The 21,296-nt window shown below is 41.2% G+C and overlaps 1 protein-coding gene across 1 annotated transcript in view; it reads left to right on the top strand.

The window, feature by feature from the left end:
• lrrc4ca (leucine rich repeat containing 4C-a) overlaps positions 1-20,876 on the top strand; it is a 49,108-nt gene extending 28,232 nt beyond the window's left edge. Inside the window, exons 2-3 of the mRNA XM_084017849.1 lie at positions 3,825-3,898; positions 15,708-20,876. Coding sequence (XP_083873975.1) covers positions 15,759-17,705 — 1,947 coding nt within the window. The 5' untranslated portion in view covers positions 3,825-3,898; positions 15,708-15,758 and the 3' untranslated portion in view covers positions 17,706-20,876. The remainder of the gene's footprint in view (positions 1-3,824; positions 3,899-15,707) is intronic.
• The last annotated feature ends 420 nt before the right edge of the window (positions 20,877-21,296 follow it).

Here is a 21,296-nt window from a genome sequence, read left to right as displayed (position 1 = left end):
ATTCAGCCTGACATGCATTTCTGGTCATTTCCAGCGGGTGATGTAGTGTGACCCGCAGGTCAAAATATGCTGAGATCTGGAGCAGAAGGCACTGACATTAGTCTTGATTTGTTGGACTACTACTTGACCAGAGAGGGACTTTATCTCTGTGAGTTTATGGGAGATAAAGAGTGAAGAAAAAAATGGCAGAGCAGATCTTTGATGTCCTGCAGACCCAATACAAGTGGAAGTTTATTGGACTGACTGATGTTGAAGATGTGATGAGATAATAAAGAGATAATAAATGGTGGTGTCCCTGCAAAATATGAGGGGGCAATAAAACATATCTGGAAAAAGTAATTGCTGCAATGTAGGTGCTGTGATTTTCATTTCAATTCATTTTAACTAGAATGTTTGTGATTGAGAGTTTTCAAAAGGCAGCGAGTCCAACGAGCACCACGCTGACGGGGATCAATGCTGCCTCTCTGCTTTGGATGGAGCTTTGTGAATTCTGTGACTGTGACAGTGGCAGTGATGTGAAATGATTCGTTGGTTTAACCGATGTAATCTGATAACATTTGCAATGACAACAGCTATAAATTGCTGTTTTTTCTCTCTCCTTTATCTGGGTTGAATGCAGCACATGAGCCAATCAGTTGCAGTGCAGCACATTATATTTTGTGTCGAAATGGGTTTTTTTTTTTATTTGAATGTGAACACTAGATTTTTAAGTGATATTTCATTAGCATCATTTTTTTAAGATGAATTGAAATGCTTCCAGTTAAAGTAGTACACTACGTGGTTCGATCTTCAGGAGCGGCACTTTTGCAGCGCAGTACAAAACACCACATACAGACTTTACAAAGACTATATAGACAAAGACAAATTACACGATGTTACATATATTTCCAAAACTCAACCACCATTGAAGCAGCGGCTGTCTAAGGCAGACCAGACTGTCCGAATGTTTAAGGTTTGAGTGTGGCTGTTTTATTTTCAGTTAGAAAAAAAAATACATAATAAATTCTGAAACACTGACTTAAGAGGAGCTTTAAAAAAAAGCAACAATGCAGTGTTTTGTCAAAAAGGGAGGAAAGCCAGGGGTGTTTTCTGTGTGTGTGTGTGTGTGTGTGTGTGTGTGTGTGTGTGTGTGTGTGTGTGTGTGTGTGTGTGTGTGTGTGTGTGTGTGTGTGTATGTGTGTGTGTGTGTGTGTGTGTGTGTGTGTGCGTGCCGCGATTGCTGTCTGTGGACATCATTTGTCATTCTTGGTGAAGTTTGGGTCATTGGGATGAAATAGTTCTTCCTCATCATACTGGGCTGCACTTGATGTATTTTACAATATGTACCAGTTGTGTCACTGAAGCTGTGGTTACACTTGTCTTTTCAATGTGACCTCTGTGTTGGAAGTGCCAGATCGGAGCTCCGCTGTGTCTGCATATATGTGTGTCCACACTCGCACCTCAATACGACCTGCCTGATTGGATAGAGATCGTACACAGTTTGTGGTCAAAGGAGTGGCTCAAAAAAGGTGCATGAACCCATTTCATTTAATTCTTCACAATAAAAGGCGTCCTTAATTTTGTGATTTAAAAGTGTTTTCATCAGTAGTTTCAGTTTCAGTTCAAGTACAACACAGAAAGCATGTGTTTTTCTCAAAGTCAAGGATCCTTCCTGAGTCGGCCCCTCGAAATGTTTTATGCTTTTCAATGTCTTTAGAATATGTCAGTAATGCAATTTCTATGATTTTGCATTCCTCAAAATAATACACCCAGATTCAAAATATAAAGGCCTATTTAAAATAAATTCTTATTATTTATGAATGTAAAAAACACAATGCACCATAGTCCATTGAAAAACACCTTGCCACTCGTAAAACACACTCCAATCAAACTCAATAGAGACAAAATGAAACTCATCAACAATGGCTTGTTCTGAATGTTCCAAATAAACCCTTTATTTATCATGTCAGACGTAAAGCGGAACCGCTGTTATGCTACCAGACTCCATTGAAAAACATTTTACCTTGCCAATTGTAAATCACACTCCATTCAAACTCGACAGAAACACAATTAATGTGACTGTCTGGTTTCCATTTTTCCTCTGTTTCAACAATCATTAGCTCTGGTTTTGTCTAAATAAATAGATGTGAAAAGAAACAGCGGTTGTGCTCGCCTGAAACCAACCAGACTCAATTGAAAAACAGTCGTTTCTGTCTTCGACAATACAGGATTCCTCATGTATTCAACGTCGATGACGCATGGCCTACACTTGATCAATTAGACAGTTTGTGCCTTCACACTTTACTCTGCATGTGGTCCAATCTTGGAGCTTACAGATGTGACAGTTCATGCGTCATAATCAGATGACAAAAGTCGCATTGAACCAATTGTACCAATATTGTTTCATTGCTGATGAATTTAGAGCAGTGGACTGGAGATTTGAGACGCATAGGACTCAAAGTATGGTGATATTCTGTTTTCCTCATTGTCTATAAATCTCATGAAACCACGAAAAACAATAATGACTTGATCCTCCTAACAACTGTAGTCTGTGTAGCCAAAGAAAATCCCTTCACTGAGCCCACAGTCACGCTGAGAGACATCTCCCTCTTGTTTGATTACTGCACTGTATTTCGAGTCCATCCCACATACACCGGCCTGCTGCCTTGAATCCCCGCCGCATGAAAATAGTCCCCAAATGATGCATTATTTACATTAAAATTTGCAAAAAAAACAAACTGTTTAGGTCATTATGCACATATAAAATACAGTACTTACCCATTTTTAAAGATTTACATCCTCAAACGGAACAAATGTGGTTCAGGATCGCTGCCAGAAACCAGGCTGGGGATGTTAAGTATTGAGGAGAGAGACACAAATACATTTTTGGTTTTGGTCAGGCATGCTTGCTTGCATAACCGTATTCCTTGAATTTCCAATTACTGGGCCAAGTCACAAGACAGCTCCCGCAAAACTGTACCATTGCACTCCCACTGGCTAAATCATGAGCAACTGTCCCTAATTGAAAGCATATTCTGTTTAATTCCTCTCCTACTTGGTTTTGTCACCAGAAACACATTAGATGTTCCAAGCTATGTTTTGTGCTTTATCAGCAGCTGATCGTCTGGCTGTAATGCAACTGTAATATGAAAACAGCACTCAGCGAGACTGCAAAATCCTTATCTTAAAGCAAAGCTAAAGGTCAACGATAGGACCACCAAATAATGTTGCTGTGGATCAAAAGCGCTCTTATTTGTACTCGCAGTTCCTGCTCTGCACTAATGGACGGCGGGCGAAATGGAGCGCTTTATCTCTGTTTGCTTTTGTCCCTCATCATTTATTCAGCAGGGTCTGTCCTCTGTGATGTGTGTGCATGTCTTTGTGTGCAGTCTACACATGTGTGTGTGTGTGTGTGTATATGTGAGGCGTTGTGGCTTTGACTGTCCCCTCGTCCCCGGGGGAACGAGCACTTCCGACGTACAGTAGCGCACGGTAAAGCTCCTCTTGTTAAATGGAGGTTCTCAGAGGCACTAAAACATCTGCATCAGCAGAGAGAGCGCTGAGAAAGTGGTTGAAAGGAAAACTAACAAGATGACTCAATGATTATTTAGAGACAGTAAAGAGAATTTTCAATTAGATGTACTCTAACCTAGGGGTTGAAAAAAAATGTTTTTTTTTGTTGTTTTTTTATAGTTGAGTAGATAGATCATAATCTTTCCAAAACAGTGCATTATTCATGGGATGTATTCCACGGAGCCCGGAGTAGCCAGAGACTGTAAATCTTGTATCTGTTTTCATATATATAAATATAAATATTCTTACAGTTTTGCCTCTTGCCTTTTCAGAGACAGCGTAATGGGGGATTGGAAGTGAACATGAGGATGAACAGAACCCCTTGGAACTGTGATTGAATTGGCAGGTAAGAACTGATTATGGACATGTGCTTATCTCTAGTTATGATGACATACATGACCTTTGTTCAAATCCTATTCGGCTATTTTAAAAAGAGCTGCAGAGGAAGAAAGTAACTACTTTCATACGGATACACCTGGTTTTTCTTTCTCTTCTTCACCCACCATGAGAATTGACCTTTTCAGCCCAAATAAATCACTCTTATTTCTGCAGCAAACACACACTTCTTAAAGTGTGGGAACGCCTCACAATCCAAAAGTGTCTAATTCTCGGTGGATTTGAAACTATAAATCACCGGCATGCTTCTGTCTGCTGCCCAATGTATGCTGGGATTAGCTTCCAGCCTCCCGTGATCATGAAAAGGATTTATTGGGGAAAGTAATGGCTCGATGAATAAGCTTCACACTATTTCTATTTTTTCCCCTAATTTATTTGAGCTATTTCATGACCATGACCAGCCATTGAATACTTTATGTATCTTTGAAATCGTTTTTTTGCTCCACGATATTCAGGGCTCAGACAGAAGCATCATATTACGATGTAAGCCCTTACCTCCCAAATATTTGAGATTTTGAATTTTCATCATTCAAATGATATTAATGAGTAATTGGCTTTAATAAGAGGGGAACACTTTCTGTTCCTTCAGGAACATTGTGAACATTGAACATTTTGTACAATCTATAAAACAGAATAATGTATGGATCTCTTGAAGTTGGGTTGTTGTTGTCTATGGGAATCATCTTTTTGGGGGTAAAAACATAACGAGGGTAGAATATGTGCTATTATTTATCCAAGGCCAGAATACTGACAAGTACAGTGTGTAGTAACATTGTGATGGATAGTCGAAGTTTTTGTTGAGTCATGACTGTGTTGATTAATTAGTGAGGCAAAAGCTTTGCAGTGTTTAGTTATAATATTGATTCCCATTACTCTGTGTAGCAGATGCATGCTTTAGTCACCCACATGTGGCGCGGAGTCATGTACACAGCCCATAAACCTCCAGCTGTAGTTTTGGCAGAAAAATCGACAACTGTTATTTCTGCTTGTGAAATATTAAATACAAACTGTATATGAGTGAACTGAAGGATTAAAGTGTTTGGAAAGTCGATTGACAGTTCTTTTCCAGTAGGCTTTACCCGATCGCAGCACTGCACTGAATGAGTATGAAGTATGATATAAACCTCTGCTCACACTGTAAGAACTCCATCTTCACATTCACCTTTGTGTCAGGCATTTAAAACAAAAACCAAAAAATGCTGTTTTGTTCACAAAGAGGTACAGCACACAGAAATCCGCCTCTGGTGTGAACAACGCTGCTGCAACTCATGCATGTAACTTCCACTACACGTCTGCTCTGCTTTCCGTGTGCACCACCGTCGCAGGGAGCTTTTACTCTCCACCAACGTTCCTTTAGGCTGATGATGCTTTGTCTGTGCTATGGCCATATGCTGCCATCATTTTTGTGTCTATTATCCCTGCCACAATAAATCATTCAGGAGTTTTTACAGCCGATGCTGAAGGAAATCAGGCTGACTGACTATCTGGCTTCATCGGTAGTCTGGGAGTTTAGTCGTGTTGCTATGGAAACTCACGTATAAAAGTGATGATTGTCCGACCACTTAAAAGCTTAATGGCATTCATCGTATTGGTGGAGTTGTATTTGTGATACACTTACTTCAAAGCTCCTTTTCATGTAGTGTTTCTCTCATTTCACCCCCCCCCCCCCTTTTATATCTGGAGCTTGTGTTTCATCATGGAAATTATATTTAATTTGTGCAATGGATTCAATTCACGTGTTTCTTTTTTCCATCTTAAGCATCACCTTTTCCTTTGACAACAGGATTTAGCAAAAAAAATGACGTGTATATTATTGAATGAAAAACATCACAATGGATCCTATTTTATCACGGGACTATCACAACTCTGATATTACAGTCTGAGTCTGAGCTTCACTGTTCTTTGCATTAATTAATAATGAATTATAATGTCATTAAAGATTGAATAGGTCATTTGGAAAAACCAACAAACCGAAAACATCCCGCCCCCTCCATTCAGGCCTCTGTTGAAAGCCGTTCCCCCAGAACGCCAAACAAGTGCTTGAGATCGACAGGAGGGCAATCAGGAAGTAAGCACTGACAGACAGGCCAATTGTTTTCTCCGGCCCGACATTTTTGATTGGATGGGGTTTTATAGTCCTGCCAAGGCCATAAATGACATTTTTTACGTTTTTTTTAATGTCAGAACACTTAATGTTTTGATAGCTATTGTTATGCTACGAGGATTTCAAATAATACAACTGAAAGTGTTTCTGAATAGAATCACCTACTCTGCCTTTAAGTGTCCCTCACTCTTCTCTCTCCCATTAACTCTAAAATCCAAATCTTTCAACTGCAGTTTCATGTAAATCACACCGTCTTCCAGCAAGACAAAAGACCACTGAACAAAAACTTCCTAAACCCTGATTAGGCCCCGTAGTGACAAGGGGCCCCCCTCTCTCTTTGTTACCATTATGACATAATAATACATCATTATTGTTCTCACACTTGTTGCTTCTCTTACTGTCAATTAGCTTACAGTCTCATAGCAGCTGAAATGATGTTACATGTATGCTGACACATCAAGGGGACATTACAAGCATGTCTTTGAACACATCAACGCTCAACAGATGTTAAAAAGTGTTCAGATAGTGGTTCAAAAGGACTTTTAAGTCTACAAGAATGAATTTGAATCTTGATGAATTATTTCACACATTTAACCTTAACAAACCCATCATGTTATTATAGTTTCTGACACCGCATCCGCCGGTTTTGCCGCTGGTCCCCAGATATCATCAGTGTGCTCCCTATCTTCCTCTTATCTCACATGTTCTCTCAAGCACCAAACTCAATCACAGGGAGGCTTCGCTGCCTGGATGTCTGGGTTCGCAACCTCCGAATGACCTCTGTGCGACTCGTTCAGACGATGCGTGCTCAGCCCTGACCTCGAACGGACACCGGAGCGACGGCTGCATTACAGACGGACTCCGTTATCCCACGTCCTTGAAGAGTAGTAGTTACCAGCCATTTTCTGCCCACAGCGTCTCTGAAATGTTCACAGGGTGAAGAATGATTTTATCAATAGCTCTTGTCACCCGCAGGCCCCCACCGCCAACACTCTGCTCACTGTGAAACAAAAAAAAACGGTCTCGTGCACAGCTTTGGAAGATGTTCACATGCTGAAAGCAAGACACACGTAGATAAACACCTTCTGCTGAAAATCCGTGCAGAAGGTACAAACCCTTATTTCTTCTGGAATAATAATGAAGCGGTGTGCAGATCGTAGCAAAAGGCTTAAAATCGGAAATCATAGTATGGATGTTTGTAATGGCTTTAACCCGTGCATATTTGTACTTAGGTGTGTATATAGCTCATGCAGATGGTCATGTGTAATTTATCCTCGCATGGGTTTTCAAGGCCAGCAGCCCTAAACGAGCTGCCGGTCGGGCACTTCTGTCCGAAGAGGCCAATTGAAATTACCGCGGCTCATTTATCAGGGAAATGTGTCACTCACAGGGTCATTCTCTGACTGAGAGGGAGGCCAATTGCTCTGTCTCTGTGTAGAATTGGCCCCGGGGCCTGGATAACAAGTGTGATGCCCCGCAGTAATGATACACCGTCCTCATCACGCTGTGGTGAGACACCGCTGGCTCTCGCGGATACCGAAACATTGACTCACGGGGAAAGCATCATCACCCAACAATGGCTCCGTTCAAAAATAGAGGAAGATGTGTCATAGTAAACAGCTAGATGCTGTTTGTGTGCATGGAGAAGCACTGAGGGGGACTCGAGGATACAGAAACTGACAGGTAGCGCTTTGCTTATGAGGTCGTTAATCAGAAACAAAAGTTGAGCCAACGGCAAGTTTGAAGCCAACTGTGGTCCAGTATGCAAGTTTAATATGGAAACTTGAAATTCAGTGCTCAAACACCGAGCATGGAGTTTTCCATACGAGAGATATTGTGTCTAGTAGTTGAGCTGTGGAAATGAACAATATTTATGTATCTACAGGTTCTGGAATTTCCATTGAGGGAGTAGGAGAAGATATTAAGACTTAATAACCAGGTAATTTATTGTTTTTTGTGGAATAAATTCACATCAGACACAAGTCATTATTCTCAGGAGAGTATTTTTTATATGTCTTTTTTAGACATGTCTGGAGGGGATCTTTTTTTAATAATATAATGGTTGTTCTCCTCTTTTTGCCAAATAGGTTTTCCCTTTGTCGTGGTGAAAATAACTTCTGCAGAAATACAAATAAAGGTTAATGCAGGTTGTATCAATATTTCAAGGGGATGCAAACAAATTCAACCCTTCCTGCTGAATGTGACCCTTGTCTCCGTTAGTAATGGGTCTCAGTATTACTTACAGTTGCACACAGTATTGCAGAAATGTCAGGTTCACAACTATTTTCTGTTACTGGGTAAAGGCCAAATGGATCCCTCCTCCCAGTTGTCTCTAAATGATTTATGCATTTGTGTTTTCAACCCTTGAGAACCAGATAAGTTAATTTGAGGTTTTAAATTAACCCAGTCCAATAAACAGTTCGATAACCACAGCTGCCTGTAGGAAATGAGCTTATTGTCCGAGTACAGTGGTAATTAACAGAACGACTGTTGGGAGGCGTCTGACAGCCATGCGGTTAAAACACATTCCCCAACTGAGAATGTTCCCCCACAACCATTCCCAGTTCAATTCTCCTTCTTCCATTGGTCACACGAAACAAATGAACAGAATCTCAGTTATGTTCTTGGAGGACCAAAGAGTTCACACCGGAGAAGATTCACACATATGGGACGATAATTGTTTATTAGTGTGGGTATAATTGGAATCACCCATCAAGGATGGACTTCTAAATGGGAACTGATCATTTGTACAGTAATTTCCTAATACGCTTTCATGTATGGATTGCCGGTTACATCGGTGTTTGTTAGATGAATCAAATTCATTTCAGCATCTTGTTATAGATGAGACAGACAAGCTGTGAGAGGAAGCGTGTGAGGCTGTGGGCAGGGGAGCAGCTGTCAGTTTGTCTCACTTGGCTAGTTAGCACCAATTCAAAGTACTCGGCCTATCTGTTTCACTCGGCTGGTTAGAAGAAAAGACATTGAAGATGAGCTCCAGTATGACCGTCTTCATTCCCTGTCTCTCTCTCTCTCTCTCTCTGTCTCTTACTCTCTCTCTCTCTCAACAATTCTGAACACTTTACTATAAATTACAGTGAAGTCAATAAAGGCACTTTCAGTTGTAGTGTTAAAAGCAGTTTGTTGTAGCAAAAGCTCTTACAACACTGTTTATCTGGACATATCTTAAAAAAAACAAACATTTTCATTTCAAACTGGACAGTGCAAATTTCTTTAAAAAAGAAATTCAGTTTGTCAGATAATACATCTCTGGCTCTAAAAGGTTGTCATATTGCTGTTTATAACGTCAATTTTATCCTATTTGAGGAGTAGCAGTGAAGAAGTAATAGTAAAGACAATCAAAAAGAATGTCTTCTTTGACGCTTACCATGCTATGCAAGTATCAAATCAAACACCATAGTGCAGTTTCAGGCACCAGAATGGCGGTTGCAGTAGTCTGGCTAATATGTGTAAATTCAGTAATCACCTACAGATGATATGCAGCTTGTTAAGGAAGACTGCTGGTGCGTGATGCGTGCAGGTGGTTGTTGCTCTGGGATTGAGATCAAGAGGTCAACTGCAGATGAAGCTCCTAGTTAATTATTAATAGTTTGGGGCTAAACGTATGCGTGTTGTTTGCTCTCTGTTCCTGTTGATTTCCGCTGTGTATTAATTGCTGAAATCCACCTAAAGGAACCATCAGATATGTTGCTGGGAGAGTTGCTGAAATAAATGACTCAGTACAAAAGTCACAAAAGTCAGTTGTTATTTGCATAACACACAATTAAAACAATTAAGTAAGTATTGTATTTTATTGATAAAAAGAGGTCAACGATGCTACGTATCACCGCTAGTTATGTTCCAGATTTTAAAGGTCCCATATTATGAAAAACAGGGTTTCTCTGGTCCCTACACCTATAAACTGGTCCTCCCTGAGCCTGTCAACTCCCAGAATGAGGAAGACAAGCAATTCCTGCATGGTCTCTGCAGCCCAGCTCGACTTACCGGTTGTGGCGCTGGGTGATCCGGCAGGTGCTCCGTGAATAAATCCTGGTGCGGGTGAAGCTGGAGACAATCCTCCCTGCGCTCTAGTACGTCTTCACTGCTGCCTCCGGTCGGACGGAACCCGCGTGTCCATCAGAGCGCCGTGCACAACGGTCCGGGTCTGATCTCTTGTGTTTCATTTGTAATGACAATGTGCCGCTACTGTTCGTGTTAGCTTGTATGTGTGTGCTAACCACTTAACATCGGACTGATTTAGTAACGAGGGTCAGTACAAAGCTGGCTTTGCCTCGACACTGACCCTCGTAAAAGGATCTGTCCGAACCATACAGGACCCAGCAACTTCATCGAGCCACATAGGCGAGCCATAGCGATACATCCACGTAAACAGTGGCGCAAGCTGCCGCTAGCGTAAGCGGCAACGTCTCCGTCTCTCTCCAAGAAGGCGATGACAGACGGAGCTCATTAGCATTTAAAGGTGCAGGCACAGAAACAGCCTGTTCTCAGGAGAGGTCATTTGAGCAACTTTTAGACAGCTGAAATTCAGGGAACCACGGATGGGTTTGGGGCAATGCATATCGAAAACAGTATTGTTGGACCTCTGACAGCTGTGTGGAATTGATGAAAAACAGTATAATATGGGACCTTTAAATTAATTTACTACAAAATATCATGGAGATAAATTAATAAATAAACAAAAGAGATGGGCTGTCATAAATACAAACAAAATACCAGTCTCTTTTAATAGCCATAGTCAAGTCATATTTCTTAAACACTCGAGCTGTTAAGGTGACCAAGACTCAGTGACATTTATGCACAACCGTGACGATACTTTCAATTAGATGAGAAGGCAGAGAAAATGTGGGATCCAGAAGACAAAACATTAAATTCATAAACAAATATATTTGATTATGAATATAGAAGCAAAGCAGTTGAGTCATGCCGAATGACACACTGGTTCCAGCATTAAAACATGACCACAACTCCATCAGCAGACACACAGCGGCCCGGACACTGGCTCAAGTGGAGGGTGTTCCTACAAGGGAGACGAGGAGAAGGCCAGTGTGGTGGGTATCCCTCCCACACTGGAGTCCGTAAAGGATTGTGGTTTATATTTGGAGCTGTTGCAAGATTGCTGGCATTATCAAGAAGTGACCTGATTTGATTTATATCTCATTAATCTCTCTCTCCCTCACCCTCTGTCTCTCTCCCTCCCTCCCTCCCTCCCTCCATAGCACACATGCCAACCTTCTTCTGTCACACACATCTCCCACAGTCAGTCTCCAAGCCGTGCCGTGTGAAAGCCAAATCTTCTGTCTGTCACTCCTTGCTACAAAATTCCTAATCAGTGGGCACTCGAGCATTAAGCGAGTGTAGAAAGCCTCAGGTCGAGTCCCCATCTTGCTTTCCTCACCTTCTGGCTTTCCTCACCTTCCAGATGAAGCCGTGAGCGCGTCTGTAAAGGCTGAAGATGTTTGTTGACCACGGAAAGAGAGCAGAAGAAAATCACTCGGTGCTTTCTGCCCAGCAGTGGCGTCACCAGGCCTATTTTAGGGGGCTTTAGCCCCACAAGAGTTTCCTGTAGCCCTACTAAATAATTCATGCTGCCTTTTCTGGCTGATTTATAATGCAAAAAATATGACACAGACTCCAGAATTACTGTACTCATGAAAAAAAAAAGGGCTGGGAGTAGGACCCAGTGGAAACCGAGGGGTACATGGGTGGAACCGGCTACGGAGGTCTAGCTGCACATTCAACCACAAAACATATCAAAGGATGGTATTATGAATAATGAGATGTATGCAAGCATGAAATACATTTAGAATGTAAATAGTGTGCAGACACACATGGCTGAATGGGTGAATAGATGGTCACTACTTGTGAATTGATGGTTCGCTATTAGGGTCAGTGCTCGGGGCGATTACCTCGCGGGTCCTTCCTAATGCACATAATCTAATCATAGACATAAGACCAGCTGATTTTATACAAATAAATATGGAATTGATACATATTTATCACATGATTTACAGAATATCAGGATTGAGTCGTGGAATCAAACGCTGTACTTCTTATATTATGTTATACGATATAGCTGAGCAATATCAGCAAGGCCGCCACTGTATTTATGCAGCATGATTATTGATTAATTGTGTCATGCAAAGAGAGGAGTCTCTTGTTTCTACGGCTGGCAAAGTGAAATCTCAGTGGATACCTTTAAGTGGTCTGATGGCAGATCATCGGGGAGGGTTTGTGTGGGAAAGAAGTGAAGAGCCGGTGGCTGTAATTACTCCCTGCTATTCTATACAGGCTTATTTGTAAATGTATTTGATTCATACATAGCTATACTGTTACTGCTTTATTAAGCTGCACTGTGTTGTCAACAGAGACCAAAGATTTGTGATGATAAAGGCAGAGCAGCTATTGTTTGGCACCGTTTGAATTGTATTAAACAGATCAGTTTAATGACCAGTCTCCCCTCGCATATGAGTTTGTAGAGAGGGCTATTTATATATATGCTGTTATTTAGCACCTTCAATCATTTCATGCATAGCCTACATACATACTGTGTCTATGGATTTCCAGGCTGATATGTACATCTCCCTGGCAACTAAGTGACTAGACAATGCAAGTTAACAATTGTGAAACTCACTGGCATCCATATTATAGAGTTATAGTTATAGAGTGTCCTGATTACTGTAAAATAATGTATCATATACATTGACATTGTGGCTTCTTTTCATGCGACATGTGTAAAACGTAATCCTTTTTTGTCACCAAACAGCCGTGTGAAGTCCACTTACAGAGTGTATCACATGGTTGGCGTCAGTGTGAATTGTTTCAGTTTCACAAAACAGAAATTAATTCGGAAAAGTTGCAGATCTTGCTCTTCAATTGTCTGCGGTCCTGCTAATCTGGGTCATGCTTTTGTACTCTCTAGCAGACAAAGATACAGCTGGCAGTTCATAATCTGTGAGGACAAAAGTTTGAAAATGCCTTCTTTTTTGTTAATCTCATTTTTCCTTATCTCTTTTCATCCACTTCCTTCACTGCGCCACGTAAATCCAATTTTGCTGCTTTTCATTGTCGGCGCGACGACGCATTGTTTTGCTATATAAATCAACTTCATCTTTTCCGCTGCCATAATTTGGATTGCTGACTCATTGTTTATCTCTTTTCAATGTTTGATCTCTTGAAAAGGAGGATAAGCAAATAGTGAAATAAGATACAGGGATTTTTATCTGAGGGGATAGTTATTCACAAATCCAAAATGTGCAGCATATTTTTCGACTCATTCATATTATTGATGGAATTTCTCCTTGAAAAAAAACACTTGTCTGAATAATAAATGGGTGTGTGTTGACTTTCATTATAACTCCATTTTGGAGTCAGTAGAAGATGCAAGCAGGAACATCATTGAACGCTGGTTTCTACGACACCGGGTTGTGCAAGGTTTTAATTCCTCACAAATCAATTTTGCCGGACCCCCGCGTGGCGACACATTCTTTCTCCACCGTCAGGATTTTGCTGCTTGGAATTAAAATTTTGTAATTGAAGAATAAATGGAGTCGGTAATCAAGCAATTAATCAGCAGTAACAGTAATGGCCCCCTTGTTCCTAAGTGACAAGGTTTCTGTGGCAGATCAGGCCGCGTGTCGAACATAATGTATAGAGGCAGAAAAAACTGTTAGTCCACAGCAGAATTCATGCAGTCGATTTTACCTTTTCTGTTCAAAAATCAGCTGTCATGCTAATGCTTTTTTTTGGTTTGTTTTTGCTTTGTTAGGGCATGTCTTTGTATAATTGGAAAGATCAAAGAAAAACAGCGTCTATTTAGAGCACCGTTTTTAAATTGTATAATTGTGCTAATTTGTGTTCTAAACCCACAGTTCACAACTGACTCATTGACAATAAATAACAATGTTTATTTTTAATTACCTTATTTAAATATGACAGCTGTTTCACATTATTCATCAAATCCCTCCCAAGGGGGGCCGCGTTCATACGATTACTCTGTTCCTCCATTAAAACTTATTTTTATGACAGTTGGACAGATTCGCCAGCTATTTGCAGCTCAACAACACATCACTGTCGTTCCACTGCAGGTTGTGTCAAGTTCACGTTTTGTTCCTCGTGTTCACATTGATTTTCTGAACATGCTCCAGTTTCCTCCCACATTCAAAAGCATCCAGGTCAGGTAGATTTAGAGGCTCTAAAATGTTTCTCTTTAACTGTGTTAGCGCTGTGACTCGCTTCTGACCCGCGCTTCGCTGTCTTCACTTGGAGAGCGAACAAAATCCAGTTTTCTTTGACGGTAAAGAAAAAAATGTGTGATATGATTATTATTCATTAATCAAAGCAGAACATTGTCGTGATTGTCATCGCACTACTCAAATCGTGAGGATTTTAAGTTTTCTGAAGTTTTCACAAAGGGGTGACACCTTAAAGCTGCAGCTACTGAATTAGTATGCTAGTAGTGGCGTGTCTTTGTGGATCTAAATGGAAGATCTAGATTTGGATAATTAATACGTGAACCCTATACATTTCTTCTAGAAAACCAATTTGTCTTGGTTGTACATGACGACCATACATCTGTGGTATTTTAATTTCATCAGAATCACCATCTATATATATATATATATATATATATATATATATATATATACTATATGGTATGGTGTTCATGTTTTTAATCATTTATGACAGATTAATTAATTTATTGGATCACGGTCATGCTACGCATATGTATTCAGATCAGTAGAAGATTCAGAAGTTTAAATAATACATTAAATTTATGACTTTAAAGTAAAGAACATTTTTATTTCTAGCTTTACTTTTCTGCTGGTTATTTATACTTTATGAATGGCACCTCTTTTGCTTTTGCCATTAATCACTGAGCAAACATGAAAATGTGAACAACTTTGACGAACACTGCTTTTGCCAAAAAGAAAATAGAAAGATAACATGCACTTAATTAATTAAATAAACATCCGTCATTTAGTCACACTCCATAGCTGCTATACCGACATCTCTCTTGCACATAGTAAATCTTAATCAAAGAATACGTTGACTGTTTTTCCACAGCCTCCTCCGGCGTTAACACACAAAGGAGTTACGCAGAAAAATTTCCCGGTACCATTTTGGCTTGCTTGTTTGACATTCCAGTCACATACATGCCTTTGAGGAACTGTGCGTTGTAATCAGACGTTTCCAGATATCTCGACTCGATTGAAGGACTGGTGGGTGGCAAGCTTCCTTATTATTTATGTCTCTCGAGTCTCAAATATAAATCACACAACACAGCAGTCATGCCTGCTTTCTTTTCCCTTCCCCTCCTCCCCCCGCGGAGATACAGCGCAGAGTTGGCGGCTTCATTGTGATTTTATTTCATGTGACTGAGATTGAGAGCGCTTGGAGGACTATGCTCACAGAAACAGAGATGCATAAAAGGCACTCTATAACAGCTGCAAGTGTGTGTGGATGTACGTATATGTATACAAAATGTACTATTTCTGGGATTTTTTATTTGCTATTTTGACTATTTGACTTTTTTCCAGGGTATTTAAGTGGTAACGATTGGAAGTAACCTACGAGAGTCTCAACAATGGTCAATTATCTAATGTATCTCTGCATTCTTCTGTCTCCTCTTTCATTCCAGTGAGCCCCAATCCTCATTCCAAAGAGTGGAAGACCAGTCAATGAATTATGAATGTTAAACAAGATGACCTCCTCTCAGCAGCAGCAGATGATGCGAGGTCCTAGGTGGAACCGGGCCTTGTCCGACCCTTTGTTTGTGCTGCTTCTGGCCCTCCAGCTGCTGGTCGTGGCAGGGCTGGTACGTGCTCAGACGTGCCCCTCTGTCTGTTCCTGCAGTAACCAGTTCAGCAAAGTCATCTGCACCCGACGAGGCCTGCGGGATGTCCCCGACGGCATCTCTACCAACACGCGCTACCTAAATCTGCAAGAGAATCTCATCCAGGTCATAAAGGTGGACAGCTTCAAGCACCTTAGACATCTGGAGATCCTGCAGCTGAGCAAAAACCACATACGTAAAATTGAGCTGGGGGCCTTCAATGGACTGGCCAGCCTCAATACCCTGGAGCTTTTTGATAACCGTCTCACCACTATCCCAAACGGGGCATTTGAGTACCTGTCCAAACTAAAGGAGCTCTGGCTGAGGAATAACCCCATAGAGAGCATTCCCTCCTATGCTTTTAACAGAGTGCCCTCATTACGGCGGTTGGACCTTGGGGAGCTCAAACGGCTCTCCTACATATCTGAGGGGGCCTTTGAAGGGCTGAGCAATCTGCGTTACTTAAATCTGGGAATGTGCAACCTGAAGGAGATTCCCAACCTTATTCCCCTGGTGAAGCTGGACGAATTGGAGATGTCGGGGAACCAGCTGACTGTTATCCGACCGGGCTCTTTTAAAGGCCTCATCCATTTGCAGAAGCTTTGGATGATGCACGCCCAGATCCAGACCATAGAAAGGAACTCTTTTGACGACCTGCAGTCACTAGTGGAGCTCAATCTAGCCCATAACAACCTTACCCTCTTGCCCCACGATCTCTTCACTCCTTTGCATCACCTGGAGAGGGTGCACTTGCACCACAACCCGTGGAATTGTAACTGTGACATCCTCTGGCTGAGCTGGTGGCTCAAGGAGATGGTACCGGCAAACACCAGCTGCTGCGCCCGCTGCAGCTCCCCAACCCACCACAAGGGACGGTACATTGGCGAACTGGACCAGAACTACTTTCACTGTTATGCTCCTGTTATTGTGGAGCCTCCCGCAGACCTAAATGTGACCGAGGGAAGCGCTGCGGAGTTGAAATGCAGAGCCAGCTCCTTGACCTCTGTGAGCTGGATTACACCCAACGGCTCCATCATGACACACGGCGCATACAAGATCAGGATCTCCGTGCTGAACGACGGCACTCTGAACTTCACCAACGTTACCATGCAGGACACGGGCACGTACACGTGTATGGTCAGTAATTCTGCAGGCAACACGACGGCGTCCGCCATGCTCAACGTGTCTTCTACAGAGAACAGCAGCTTCAGCTACTTCACCACGGTGACAGTGGAGACCATAGAAACGCCACACAATGAGGGCTTCACCACCGGCGTGCAACAAAAGGTGGGTCCCACACCCTCTGCTGGCGTGTGGGAGTCCGTTTCACCCACTTCTACGACCACCACTACGGTCCGGACTCCGATCTCCACCCGCGCCACGGAGAAGACGTACACGATCCCCGTCACGGAGTTCGGTGGGGAGGGCTCGCTGAACGGCTTGGATGAGGTGATGAAGACGACCAAGATCATCATCGGATGCTTCGTCGCAATCACGCTCATGGCAGCCGTCATGCTGATCATCTTCTACAAGATGCGCAAACAGCACCACCAGCAGAACCACCACGCACCCACGCGCACCATTGAGATCATCAATGTGGATGAGGACTGTGTGACAGGGGGCCCCGGCATGGAGGGCCACCTGACCCTGCCTCCTCTTGAGCATGAGCACCTCAACCACTATAACGCCTATAAGACTGCATACAACCATGCCTCCACTATCAACTCCATACACAGCTCGGCGCACGAACCTTTGTTAATCCGGGCCAGCTCAAAAGACAATGTACAAGAGACCCAAATCTAATTTTTTTCTTTTTCAAAAAGAGACATTATAAAACTGATGGAATTACAACAACAAAAAGACATTACTGACAGGACATTACTGACAATTGGTTGTGAGAACTGCGGCTCCGACACGGAGGAACAGACTCGTGTGTTTGGTAAATCAGTGGCTGGTGATGTTTATTCAATGACTTTGGGAATAAGGGTATGTCTACTGTTTCAAAAAGTGTCTTTACAAAACAGAAGTTATTTATTTAAGAAAAAACAATTGTGGTTAAATCAAGAAAAACTGTATTCTGCAATTATTTTTTCAGCACGTCATGTTTTGTTTTTTTCCCTCCTTCCTCTCATTTCACAGGATTGGTTTACTAATATGCTTTCAAACTCGGTTTGAAGACAAAGACAGACTCCTGAAGCAAATAATTGTCCTTTTTGTTTCAGTAAACTGCAGACTTTGGATCAGATAAGATAGTGACCTCATTTCCCCATGTATCAAAGTAATCTAGAGCACATTAGTGATCTCTTCCAACTGTGGATTAAGTGATGGAATTTTTTGTGACCATCTGTAACTGAGATGAATTGGACACTTGTTAATTATTTTACAGTGAGTGGCAGAACCGTCAGTGGTGAAATTTGATCATAATTCACTGTTTAATTATACCTGTCACATACATAATAGGCACTCTCTGCTCTGTCATCAATAAACTGAGGATCTTAAATGAGGGAATTATGTCCTGCGTTCTGCTGTTGTAAAAGTCGAGGCTCGTTATTAGAGGTGCATTTTAGCAAAAATTAAATTCAATTGATTAACTATGAAAAAAACATTGGTGTTTGTGTTCCTAATGTATCTGCAAAAAATGTTACCGCTGATCTCCACTTGTTTTGAAGTCCCCAGCTTCTCTGAGACGTCTTCGAATTATTATAGAGAACATTGCAGTAATTGCATTAAGACCAATTTAGATTCCGAGGATCATCATACAGGAGCAGCATTAATGAGTACTTTAGAATCTGCATAATTGTGAAAGTGAAAGTGAGGACGTCTGTGAATGTAGACGATCTTAAATTCTGGCAAAAGTCCACCGCCTCCAAATGGTAACAGTGTATCACGACCTCACCTTTACCTTGCGCTTTGTAGTGTGGCATATGAAGGTGACTGCTTTGAAGCCACATTTTTCACGCTGGGTGCTGTCCGAAACACCGATGAGCTTAAGAAAAGAGCTACAGCTGTCTGAGCACATTGCCTGTCATCTGTGTGCCACATTTCCACGTGTGCCGTGCCTGGCAGCACGCAGATTCACACCCTGCCCCTGCCAGCCACAGGACTTGGCCCCCGAGCGGCAGGGGCTTACGTTTGCGAGAGGCTTTAGGGGTGAATGTGTGGGATCGGGCAGCAACCAGATGTTTGGGTTGCACCTGCCTCTCTCCCTCTGCGACGGCATCATTTCCATTTTAATTGATGTGCCCGTGGGCTTTGGATGAACAGAGCTCCGCGGGCGCCCAAACCTTGGAAACCATTTCAAAGTCTCCACTGTGAAAAATGGTGGCAGTAATAATAATAATTTTAAAAAAAGTGAGGCCGCCATCATGCTAAATTCATTTTTGTGTTTTCATTTAATCAAGATGTCACAGTTTGGAAATATACAGAGGACGATGTCTCATTAAAAACTACTGTTACTAGATAGTGGCATGCACTTCCTGTGGAGTCACCAACCATTCCACTAACCTTAAATCTGGAAGTGGCATTCAAAACAAAATTTGCATCATGTACTTTCCTCCTCTACAGCAAAAGTATATGATTTTCCATTTTACAAAGACCAGATACTGAGATTGGCTTGGATTTTACCCTCGCTACATAATCAACATCTCTGCTGTCCATCCGCATCCTCCAGTTTTTTCATTTGGTCACATTTCAGCGGTTGGTTAAAACACAGCAATGTTAAGATTATGAACTGTGATGTCTGCTCAGGTCCATGCATGTTACAGCACCCACCCTCCTGCCCTCCCACGGAGCGAAGCCACCCAAAAGTATACTAGGTAACCTTGCTCTGAACTAATTTAAACAAAGAGTACCACCAATAGTTCCCTATCCCACATTGGAGAATAAAGACAAACAAACAAAATGACATAAACTTAATACGAAAACGGAGTGTGTTCTACTCAGAAAGACAGATGTTAGACCTACAAGACAAATGGCTACTTCCCATAGTTTAACGTGTTAGCATTTTTCAAGTAGGGAGAATAAATGAGACACAGTAGGAGTCCCGGTATCTCATGACGAGGAACTGAGAAGAGAATTAAATTAAACAACAAGATAATAATCTAAAGCCCTGTTCCCACAAGGCTAATATTACCTGGGGTCTTCTTGTGATATGTAATACGATAATTGCATAGATTATATATGTTAATAATCAATGTCCGTAATCTGTTAAGTAAAAACTCTACGCCATTTTACTTTCTGTATTTCACTTAACTGATCAAATGAGTCCTATGTGAAACAGCATCATTTTTGTTAGGACCTCACGTATTTAGGTTCCTAAATAACACGAGGTCCCCAGGTAATTTTAGTCCAGATGGAATGAGGTAATTGATTGCCCCATATACTTTTTTCATCATCCCGATGCTATTTATCCTATAATTGCACTTCTGTGGAGTTTAGCACATTTGTAAACCATAGAATGACATGCGTGTGTGTCATTTATTCTGTGTTTAAGTTCCTAGTGGTGGGATGTGGATCACAGTTCTACTCAGTTCACGTAAGAGAGTGTAACCATCTTCCCCTTTTGTCTTTAGTTGGAGGTAAATCGTCTGAAAATTTAAATGGTAAATTTGTTGCATTTTAGTCGAGCTGTCTCATGTATGTAAGATATCTAAATATTTTTGGTCGATATTCTTTTTTTATTTTCCACATTCTTTTCTTTTTTTCTGAGAGGGAATGCTGTTCTAGTGGTAGATTTATATAAAAATAAATTTTGAGAATAAAACAAAACAAAAACAATTTTTTTAAACATTTTGATTTTCCATGTGCCAACAACCTGTTCTAAAAGTGAAAAAGAGAAACATGCTGTAAAAGAATAAGAGAGTGATTTTCATGTAAGCATTCTTTCATGACCTTTAAAAGATATGGAGATCGATTAGAGACCAGAGTTTGTAGTTCATACACAAAATATGGTTAAAATAAACTATTGTTGTTTTTTTCTGTATTGTGTGATTCTTGCTTTCATCCTGTCTCTCAAGAGATATGATTGTATTGAAAATCTCACGCTTTAGGCTGCAAAGCTGTTGTACAATTAATTGTGTTTTCCCCTCCATTCACACATTCTTATCTATTAATTTCCTTATATGCCAAGATTTATCAAAAGTATGATAACTCTTAAAAAAGTAATTTGTTAATTTCAATAGACTATATTTTCAACTTCAGATGTAGTGATAGAACTGTTTCTAATCATCGTCAAAAACAGGAACAAATAAAGGGCATTGAGTGCTTGATTCCATCTTTTTATAATTGTTTTTACATAGCTGTCATTTTCTACAGAAGTAATTATGAAGATGAAGATTCATGGTGACAATGACATCATAATGCTTTCTGAACATGGATATAGCTGTACAATCTCAA

This window comes from Eutrigla gurnardus (genome assembly GCF_963514095.1).
Source record: "Eutrigla gurnardus genome assembly, chromosome: 9".
Taxonomy (NCBI): domain Eukaryota; kingdom Metazoa; phylum Chordata; class Actinopteri; order Perciformes; family Triglidae; genus Eutrigla; species Eutrigla gurnardus.
The sequence above is the reverse complement of the archived record's forward strand: the minus strand, read 5'-3'. Positions and strand labels throughout refer to the sequence as shown.